Here is an 11,432-nt window from a genome sequence, read left to right on the forward strand (position 1 = left end):
CACCAGAGAAGTCAGAATCTCCAGTTAGATAACCTGAGCTAAAGTGGTCTTCCACTTAGTGGTCCTATGTTGTCGAGGATCACATGGCTATTCCACCTGGTATCAAGTATGTAAATATTGTTTCTTATACTTTGTCTGAAGTAAGAAGCTTCATGCCTCATAGACAACTGCACTAGTTAGTTTATTAGGTCTGTAAAATACAGTTACCCACTTGCCTTACATGTTTGGAATCCACATTTCTTCACACATGATAAATATTTTCTCTTTAAAACTTGTAGTAAGAGTAAGAATTTTGAAAAGCAAAGTTATATTGCTAACAGTAATAAATTCGCAATAAACTTTTAGATTCCTCCAATATACCAGGCATCCTGTGCATCTCACATTTGAAATTCTCATTATTAATCAGAAACTTAGAAATCTAGAAGACCAGTACTCTCCCCATTTTAATTGTGAGAAAAATAAAAAAAAAAACAGTAAAATTGCCATCAAACTTTCACACACAGCTTTGTATTCAGGAAGAAGACTAAGGGGTGTGTCCTCAAAGCTTTCACTGTGCTGTCATTCAAGAATACTGAAATAATATGGAAATTGAGAAAGGACAACAGAGTGATTAGCACTCAGAAAATAGGATTTAGGAGAAATTTTGTGAAAAGTCATACAACAGAGCATAACGTTAATTAATATTACCAGCAGAACAAAACGAGAAGAAAACAAGCGTTCCCAGAAATACTCACAGTTAAGAAGGTACCAGAAAAAAAAAAAAATGAGCTTAGCAATTCATGCATAGATGAGGGAAATTAATGACTATAAATAACTAAAAGTTTAAATGAATTCATTATTTGGTCTTTGAAGGAAGAAACAAGGAACACAAATCCCTAAAATTGGATGCTAGCAAGAACTGGTATGAGATTTTCTGCTTATGAAAGATTTGTAAATCATCAAGGAGCTACACTATATTATTTAAAATTCTTAAGGGATTAACTACCACCGCTAGGGATTAAGACAGCTTTGGAAAGATCAGTCATTTCTGGCAGGACATTTGAAACAAAATGAACCATGGGTCTTAGAGAGCAGACTACTGGCTAAGAGTCTTAGAGCCAAATGGCAAACACATTGACCTGGGTCTGTTCATTTCTCCTCTTGGGTCCTCCACTTTTCCACATGTCCAACAGAGACCTAGATTTTACAATAATTCACACACTTTCTAAACCTGTATGCTCAATGTGACACTGAAAACACTGAGATAAAAATCAATGTAAACTAAGTCAATTGGGTGCATAGTACTTACCTAAATTACACTGCATTATATTAAAATTGGTTATGAATTACTATGATTTAAATGTGTCCCCTCAATTCATATGTGAGTGATATTTAAAATTGGAATCCTTGAGAGAACACTGAGGCTTATGAAGTCTGCCCTTAGAGAGGTCAAAATCTATTTGTGGATTAATGGGTAAACAAGTTAATAGCTTATAGACAGTGACTTGGTTATACACAAAAGTTGTCTCTGGCAAGCTTGATCTGAGTACCCTCACCAGATTCCAGCTCAATGTTCTTGGGCACATTAAAGATATCTTTATTTTATTGCCATCCAGTCTCAACTCTTTTTCAATTGCAACAGATAGAGAAGCAAATCAAATATTAACAATAAACCCCTTTAGGCCTTAAATCAATCACACAGCTAATCTAGAAATTAATCTAGTGATGGATTCAAAATAGGGCTGGTACTCACTGAAAAATATTTTACACTTTATTGAAATTTTGACTAAGGTCATTCCAGTCAATAGTTGTAATGGAGACTGTGCTTACTTTTTCCAGCTGCCTAGACCCAAAAATCACACAGAAACTATGTTAATTACAACACTGCTTGACTGGACTCAGGCATATATCTATCTAGCTCTTACATGTAAAATTAACCCATTTCTATTATTTTATATTTTACCATGATGCTTGTGGTTGGTTACCTGCTGTTTCTTGGGTGGCTACATGATGTCTTTCTCTTTCAGCAGCTACATGATGGCTGCTCACTATGCCTTCTTTCTCCCTGAATTTAGTTTAGTTTTTCTGCATAACAATATTTGGCCCAGCCATAGGCCAAAGCAGTTTGTTTTTTAAACAGTGATAATAAAATATATTCACAGCATACAGAAGGAATCCCACATCAGCTTCCCTTTTCTGTATAAATAAAAAGACAGGTTTTAACTTTAACATAGTAAAATTATATATAGCAAAACAAGTATCAAGCAAATTACAGTTATAATATTCAGTCTATTTGTATATGACCAAATTTTAAAAATTCTATCATCTATTTTATCTTTGGAAGTCTAAAGTTTCATACCTAATTTATCTTTTATCATAACTAAGGAAAACTATAAATATAACTATGTCTTCAATTTAATCAAAGCCTCCAGAAGGATATAATACCACCTAAGTAAACAGGAAGTAATTGCAAACAACTTCCAAAACTCTAGAATTGACAGAAATATCTCATTGCCTGGATAGTCATCCAAAGTTCTTCTGTTTCATTGGGGCGTCCAATCTTCAACCTACAGTATCTGGCAGACTTTTCCATTAAGCAGGAAATTTGGAGAACTGTTCTGCCTTATAATGACAAAGTCCATCAGTTGCTCTGTGTCCAACATAATGTCTAGCAAACTCTCATGAAGCAGGAACCCTGAATGACTGTCTCAACTTCTTTTGTCAAGTTCAGTAGTCATTTTTTCTTCTAACTCCTGCATGTCCAGTTTATACAACATACCATCTAGCAGTCCAGGACAGAGCAATTTCTTGCCCAAATGACTAGCCTTGTCACATTGAAAGCAAATTCCATAAAGAGTTTCTTCGATGTCCATCTACATCTCTGAAGTACTTGGTGATGTCAGAAGCAGATATGTCTCACTGTCAAGAAAAGTCTAAGTTCTTAAAACCTTTTAAATGCCATATTCTGTAGGTCTTTGAAATATTGAAGATTATTTATCAAAATAAAATATATCTCTGTATATCTAGAAAACCTAATTAATGTAATTAAAAGTTTGATTATTACAGATGACTCTCTATTAATATGTATTTCTTAACTATTCATTACATTTCTAAATGAGCTGCACAATCACAATACCTTAAACAAGAACAGAAATACGCATATACAATGTAACAAAATCGACCTTAAATTTGTATCAGTAGACCAAGGTCCATACCAACCTTCATCTCCCCCTTATTTTTTTTTTTAGAAATTGACTGTGATATTAATCATTTATAGCCAACCCTTTTTAAAATAAAAATAAACATTTATAACAATCATTTTGAGAATTTTGGTGTAGTTTTCTCCAAGATGCTTCCTGCTGTTTTGGGAGGTGAAGTATTTTGAGGGTTCATCGAGACCCTTCAGGGGGACTTGTTCCATAAAGCTACATTAGCCTGGAAGGAATCCACAGGTCCTCATCCTCTGTGGAAACAAAGACAGAACCTCTTTTCCAAAGATTCAAATATATCCTTAGATTCAAATTCTGAAGTCAAGATACTTTTAAAATATATATGTTGGTTTAGTCTAGCAGCTCCCAGAATCAAATGTCTCTCTGTAGTCAAAAAATACAAAGAAAACACAATAATATTCATAATCTAGACTCTCTGTGTATTTTTTATTTTTATGAGGCTTATGTGTTTTGTATTATTTTTACTGTCTCTTTAAATACTTTCTTTTATAACTATTTTTAAAACTATTTCTTTATATAACTGTCTACACTCTTTTTTCTCCCAAGCCTACATATATTTTTTACATACATTGTGTCTCACTTAGCAGTCTTTTGTTTCTGAATCTCTCCTACTCTGTATCTGAAATCTGTTGAGGTTTTCTGTCCTGCCTGGTTTCTGTTCTCCCACCAGGTCCCACAGCTATTTAGCTCCAAAGAAATCACACAGAGATCTATATTAATGAGAAACTGATTGTCCCATTAGCTCAGGCTTTTTACTAACTCTTATAACTTATATTAATCCATTATTCTTATCTATGTTAACCACATGGCTCAATACGATTTCAGCAGGGCAATCACATCTTCCTTCTTCTGTGGTTGGGATGAGCCTGAGGAGTAATGGGATTCCTCCTTCCCAGAATTCTCCTGTTCTCACTTACTTGCCTATACTTCCTATCTGGTTGACCCACTTATACTTCCTGCTTGACTACTAGCCAATCAGCATTTATTTAAAACATAATTGACAGAATATAGACAATTGTCCCACACCACTTCCCCCTCTTTAAAAAAATAAAATAACATCCATAATCCATTTTTTGGGAATGTGGGCATAGTTTTCCAGGCTACTCCATGCTGGTAGGGGTGCTGATAATCTTATGGGGACTTAAAGAAAATTTTGAATTATGATCAAGTCTTGACTGGAGTATCTTTTGAGTCTTGATCACCTCAGGCAGCAGTCTTAAATCTGTTCTGGATGTAGAACTCAGACATCTGGGCCATCTGTTCCTACTGGAGATTTTTCAGGTGGTCTTCCTTGTTCAAACCTGGATTTTTAAAACTCAGAATGAATCCATAGCCTCTCATTTTCTGTGGAAACAAAAGCAAAATCTCTTCTCCAAAGTCAAAGTATTTTCAAAATATCTATCTTGGATTAATTCATCAGCATTTATAAGCAAATATCTTTTAGCAGCTGTAGCCCCTTCCTCAGCATTCAAACAATTCAAAGAACACAATAACATACAGTATCCAGATTTTCTGTGTATTTTCCATCTGAAATCCTTTTTTGACAAGGGACACTTTTTAAAACTGATAAGCAGCATGATTGCTGCAGCCATGGATGCTGGCTCTGCCTCTCTTGATCTTTTAATATAGCAGAGGTACATTCACCACCAGCTCTGGGACTGCCCTCTGGGAGCTATGCTCACAACCTCAACTCTGGGAAGGAATTTGCAGCACATAAACCCTTTTTTGCCTGAATAAAAGCCAAATCTTCCATACAGTATTCCACGAAGCCTGGACATATCTCTGTGTATAGTGGTGGAAATTTGCCATGCTCTCCTGCCTGTGCATGCCTAGAAGACACAATCTGGCCACTTGATTATAAAATATTTATAAATTTCCATGTGTAAGCAGATATCTAAATATGATAACAAGATTTTACAGATGTATAAAATGATTAGCAGACTCAGTATAGTTTTTTGTCAAAAATATATAAAAATTAGCACATATTAAAACTTTCCTATGTAACCTACCAAATTATAGCCTTTAGAACAAATTTGACATTTGTGTGTGAGCATGAGCCGTGTGCGTGGCAGACAATCTTGGTGGCTGTTCATTATATTCTGTCCATCTTGTTTTGTTTCTTGTTTCCTTTTAAAATCAGCCTTTACATTTACTTATTTCTGTTCATCCATGTCAGGGCAGGATGGGTGTGTGCACAGCAAAGAGCTCTCTGTATGTATGCCATCGTGCAAAAGGCACAGCATATGTGTAAATGTCAGAAAACAACTTTCAGGAAGTTAGCTTTCTCTTTTCATCATGTGGCTCCAGTCATCAAACGCAGGTCATCTGCCTTGGCATCCAGTTCCTTTTCCAGCCATCTTGCTATACCCTGGTCCCATTTTGTTAGTGACCTGGAAGATGCCAGTCTACCCAGTGAGCTCCAGGGGGCTTCTTTTCTTGCTTCTCCCTCAGGAGTGCTAGGATTATAAATGCCTACTGAGTTTTTTGTTTGTTTGTTTTTAATATGATTTTTATGGATTGAACACATGTGCTCAGTGCTTGGAAAACAAGCACTTTGCTGACTGATCCTTCTCCCCAGCCATATTTTCCAATTTCTTTCCATTTAAAATTTAGAAGAAAGCAATGTTATTCCTTTAGCTTTAATTATTTCACATTTTTTTAACTGAAGAAAACATGCATTGTTCCCTCTCAAACATCTGTGCTGGATAGTATAAACAAATGAAAGTGAATAAAATATGTTTGTGCCTTAAAGGAACTTTTCGAAGCTAAGTGTGACCATAATAGAGAAAACAGTATCCTTGGGTTGGAGATAGTACCCTCTGAGAGGGTGAAAAGTAACATTCCAGAGGATTCAATGTTTAACTGAGTTTTAAAAAGGCAAATGTCTTGACAGAAGGAAAATATGGGAGGAGGCTAGCACAGACAAGCAGGAAGCTAGGTATAGCTTAGAACATAGTCCTGTGCTAAATGCCCAGAAATGTCCGTGGGAACATGAGGAGTCCATTCTTTTCAAATCCAAAAGAAAGTGTAATTCACAATTAAAGAGTTAATAGTGCTTATGTCAGAGAGACATATGGAATTGTTGAAATCTTCCAACATACCAAGAGATGTCAGTGGAACGGTTGTAGAGGAAAGCAACAATAACAGCAACAACCCATCAGTTTTGTAAGGCGTTAGATTTGTGACAGATCAGAAAGGATGAACAAAGATGAGGATATGTAAAGCATGGGTAAAGGCAAGTTTTCACAGAGATGTAGTAGGAAGTAGGTGTGGTCTTTCTTTGTGAGTTCGTTCTTAGGGGCCTGGCAAGCTATCCATTGCCCACAGGTTCCAGCCAATCCTGATTGGCTGTGTTATGCCTGGGTTGCGAGACTCCTGCCACCCCGCCCCCTCATGCGAGCAAGTCCACCACAGAGCCAACTTCCCATTCAGTTACCCAAGGTATATTTTTACGGTACAGGCTTGAAAGCAGGGGCTTTTTCCCACTCACCGACTAAGTGGATGCTCACAGCACAGGGAGTCTTTAAAGGGAAAAATCTCAAGTAGGGAATTACATGCCTTGGCATTATCAGATTGCAAGACAAGAGAGGATTCTTGTAACAAACAAACAAAAAACAAAACATTTTTTTTGTCTAGCTTCTGATTGGCTGTCTTCAAGTCTCTGGGAAGTCAGGTAGTTTTGGGGCCTGATGTGGCTTTTCTCTGAATTCACAGGCATACATGGGATGGGGCACCTGGGCTAGGGTGCCTTCTAGGTTAGGCTCTCACAAAGATGGGGCCTGGGCTTTAAATGGCCTCAGTCTTGTCTCTTCAGCTGTGTCCATTGCCTTCCTTTCTTTCATTGCCTGAGTGGTCTTCTGGGCTGTTCTTCAGTCTCACCTGACCACTACTCTTTTCCCAGATCTCTGATTCCGTTTTCTCCTTTGAGTGTGGCTAGACCTCTTTTATCTACTAAATCCTAGTTTCCCGATCAGGAATTGGTGATCCAAAGTTCTTTTGGTGATATCGAACCCTATCAAAGTGGGCTAAGCCAATTCACATGCATCCCTAATGCAAAAGACACTCGTTCAGAAAGCCACATAGCCAACTCCTAAAACACAAAGAATTTTGCTAAGTAGAATCATTATTTTTGTAAAATACAATGATTTTGAAAAGGCTCCACCTTACTGTTCAAAGTTTCCACACTCTACACTCAGCTTCAAAACACCTGTAAAATGTTCTATTCTGTTGTATCTCTTTCTTTGAACATTTGTTAGAATGTTTGACTTGTTATACTATATACCTTATTATAGTAAACACTTTAGTATCAACCCCTCGATCCCAAAGAAAGTGTAAGAGAGTAAAGTCATTTTCATTGTGTTTGGCACCCATAGGAGATAGTCAAGAAATGATGGATAAAGTAAAAGACAATCCTATAATAAGGAATTTATTGAGTCAGATACTCAGGTTTTACTAGCTTGCTTCGTTTATTTAATTTTGCTCATTTGAGCTTCAGTCTCACTATATAGCTCAGCATGGCCTTGGATTTTCCAATCCTCCTATCTCTACTTCCCCAGTGCTGAGACCATAGACCTGTTTTACCATACAGCACAGTAAAGTGTTGACCTACAGATTGTGTGGCTTATTCAGGAAACCAAGAGAAGGCAAATTCAAGGAAATCCAGGCTAAGCTGAGGAAAGATTTGATCAGGCAAAACGGGCACTCCCCATGACTCCAGTGAGCAAGGCTAACTTGATCTTTCCATCTTTCCCCACGCCTGCAGCGAGCAAGGCTGACTATATCTTTGCCTAGGCTAGTCATCTTTCACCTGTGGAATCACCTCTAACGATTCATCTGTCATCAGAATACAGGACTGTTATCTTCTTTAAGGGGGCACTCCTAAAGACCTCACTTCCTTCTTCCAGGGCCCAGGTAAGTTTCTACCACCTCCCATGGCAACATTGCCTGGCAGCAGAAGGCTACCATAAGGGCCGTTGTAGGACACCCAGCTATGAAACAGCAGCAGCTCTGCAGGATGGATAATATAGAACAGCAACAGCAAAGATGACCAAATCCTCTCACAAAGATTTCACGGAAAAGGAAGCTCCATGAAAACCTTGAATACCCAAGCCAGACTTCTAGAAGACCCTGAAGAATAACATTGTGTTGATTTCAGCCACAACGTTAGAGGTGATTTTTGGACACAACGGTCCCCGTGAGCAAATGACAAAGGCAGCGAGGTGAACGCCTTTACTGGAGCTGGGGGATTTCAGTTGCTGCTCCTGTACAGCAGGAGTTGATTGCATGAGATTCTGATTTCAGACCAAGTTGTTTGGAACATTTGCAGATTTGGAACATTTGCAGATTTCTGGAAACAGCATTTTTATGTTACCTGTTGTTAAATAGAAAACCTAAAGACTCAAAATGAATTACAAAGTAAGTTTGAATCTGATTCTTGCTGTTTCTACAGATATTCTTTTCAGCCACTATTTTTATTTCTAGAAATATCTGTGAAAAGAAGAGCCAGATGTAAAATAGCATAGAAAATAGTTTAAGATGGAAAAAAAACTTCATTAATCATTTTGTCTTGGGAAAATGTGTAGGCAAACTTCAAAATCTGCCCCAGAGTGAATTATAAAGACAGTCCTTAATGTGTAGTATCTCTTGAGATCATTATTTTTCCTCATTAGAAGTAAAACATTAATGTATTTAGGAAAGAATATTGTTGCTGCGTGTGGTGGCTCATTCCTGCAAGCCCTGTGTGATAGTTTGAATGAGAAATACCCTCTATCCCATAGGCTCACATCTTGGAACTCTTGTCCCTTGATGGTACTGCTTGATGTAACTTTTAGAAGGTGCATAGATACGGCCTTGCTGCAGAGACTACACCACGGGAGGGTGCTTTGAAAGCAAGTAGTCTTGTCTAAGGCTGTACCACCCTGAACATGCTCAGTTTCATCTGAGAGGTTAGCATCTTGCCCCACACCCGTTTCCCCCTCTCTCTGCTTTGTTTTTGTGGTTGAAGATGTGATCTCTCCGTTTCCTACCCTGACCTCTGGCTTCTTCTTCCAGTATGGACTTTCTCTTTAGAACTTTAAGCCAGATAAATCTTTTCTTCCATAAGTCAACTTCGGTCATGGTGCTTTATCTCAGCAATGAAAAGAGTCAAGAGTATAATGAATTCACATAACTTCAAGACAAGTCTAGGCCGGGCAGTGGTGGCTCATGCCTTTAATCCCAGCACTTGGGAGGCAGAGGCAGGCAGATCTCTGTGAGTTCGAGACCAGCCTGGTCTACAAGAGCTAGTTCCAGGACAGGATCCAAAAACACAGAGAAACCCTGTCTCGAAAACCAAAAAAAAAAAAAAAAAAAAAAAAAAAACAAGTCTAGACAAGCTAGTGTGTTTGAGGCCAGACTTGTCTACACAGAAAGACCCTGTCTCAAAAACAGAAACGAAAAGAAATGTAGGACCAAAAGAAGGAGAGAAGGAAGAAAAGAAGAACAAAAGGGGATAGGAAAACAATAAATACGGATTAAGAACCAGATAATCTTCCTGATGTTGTAGCCTCTGAATAGGTTTAGGTTGAATGCTCACTACAGTTCTGAATTTACAGGGTTCCATAATCACATGAATCATTGTGTGTGAACACATAACATTGCCACTCTCCAAAAGAATATAGTAAACAAACTGCAAATGTGAAATATGAAATTAAGATTATATTTAGATATGAAAAATATCTTATACAAAGCTAAAGAAAGAAGAAGCAGTTGTGGGGTGCATGATCGCAACCCCAGCACTTGGCAGGTGGAAGCAGGAGATTTGGATTTTGAAGTAGCCTTGATTTAATAATGATTTGAGGGTGGCCTAATCTAAACGAGACCTTGTTTAAGAAAAAAAATTATTACAGAAATCAAGATTACAACAGGACTATGAAAACAAATGAACAATGCCAAATATTATACCTTAAACAGAACTCATAAGAAAGGAGGCATTTTAAAACAAAACTTTCAAGAAAACAAAAATAGTCAAAATGATACAAGTGACAGCCCTAGAACAGAAAAACAGTGCGTGAATAGATTATAAGCCTGTAACGTCGCTTCTTCTTCTTCTGGAAAACACCAAATAGTGGAAGATGCCGGTGCAGCGGGAGGGCCCGGAGTACCTGGGGCCCCAGGATTAGGAGGATTTGGTGGTGGTCTAATGGGCCTAGACCGTGGTCAAGGCCGTGGCCTAGGCAGAGGCCACTGGGCTCTCGGAAGTAAGGCTGAAGACAAGGAGTGGATTCCCGTCACCAAGCTGGACCGCCTGGTTAAGGACATGAAAATCAAATCCCTAGAGGAGATCTACCTGTTCTCCCTGCCCATTAAGGAGTCTGAGATTATTGACTTTTTCCTGGGAGCTTCCCTAAAGGATGAGGTTCTGAAGATCATGCCCGTGCAGAAGCAAACTAGGGCAGGGCAGCGGACCAGGTTCAAGGCTTTCGTCGCTATTGGGGACTACAATGGTCACATAGGCCTCGGTGTCAAGTGCTCCAAGGAGGTAGCCACTGCCATCCGAGGGGCCATCATCTTGGCCAAGCTTTCCATTGTCCCTGGGCGGAGAGGCTACTGGGGGAACAAGAGTGGCAAGCCCCACACTGTTCCTTGCAAAGCAACAGGCCGCTGTGGTTCTGTGCTGGAGCGTCTCATCCCTGCCCCCAGAGGCACTGACATAGTTTCCGCTCCTGTGCCCAAGAAGCTACTGATGATGGCTGGCATTGATGACTGCTACACATCAGCCAGGGACTGCACTGCCACCCTAGGCAACTTTGCCAAGGCCACCTTTGATTCCATCTCTAAGACCTACAGCTACCTGACCCCTGACCTCTGGATAGAGACTGTGTTCACCAAGTCTCCTTATCAGGAATTCACTTACCATCTTATGAAAACCCACACCAGAGTCTCTGTTCAGAGGACCCAGGCTCCTGCTGTGGCCGCCATATAAGGGTTTTTATACAAGGAAAATAAAAGTGAATTAAGTCTGTTAAAAAAAAAAGAGAGAGAAACAAAAAACAAACCTGTAAAGCCAGTTGAGAACAATTAATAACATTTTCAAAAACAAAAGATAGTTAAATTTGGACATTAAAAATGTGCACCAGATTTTAGAATAAGACTGTCGGCCTTTAAAAGTTAATAGAAAGAGATTATGAACATTTTAAATTTTTTTTAAAAATTACTCATAGGGGAGCAAAAATCAAACTGACC

At 38.6% G+C, this 11,432-nt stretch overlaps 1 protein-coding gene across 1 annotated transcript in view; it reads left to right on the forward strand.

Annotated features, from left to right (window-relative positions):
* The window catches only part of LOC121432298 (40S ribosomal protein S2-like), a 95,804-nt gene extending 84,632 nt beyond the window's left edge, over positions 1-11,172 (forward strand). Inside the window, exon 2 of the mRNA XM_041630159.1 lies at positions 10,316-11,172. Coding sequence (XP_041486093.1) covers positions 10,316-11,172 — 857 coding nt within the window. The remainder of the gene's footprint in view (positions 1-10,315) is intronic.
* Positions 11,173-11,432: the final 260 nt, after the last annotated feature.

This window comes from Microtus oregoni, unplaced genomic scaffold, assembly GCF_018167655.1.
Source record: "Microtus oregoni isolate MIOR12 unplaced genomic scaffold, Mior012 000034F_ref0000314, whole genome shotgun sequence".
Lineage (NCBI taxonomy): Eukaryota > Metazoa > Chordata > Mammalia > Rodentia > Cricetidae > Microtus > Microtus oregoni.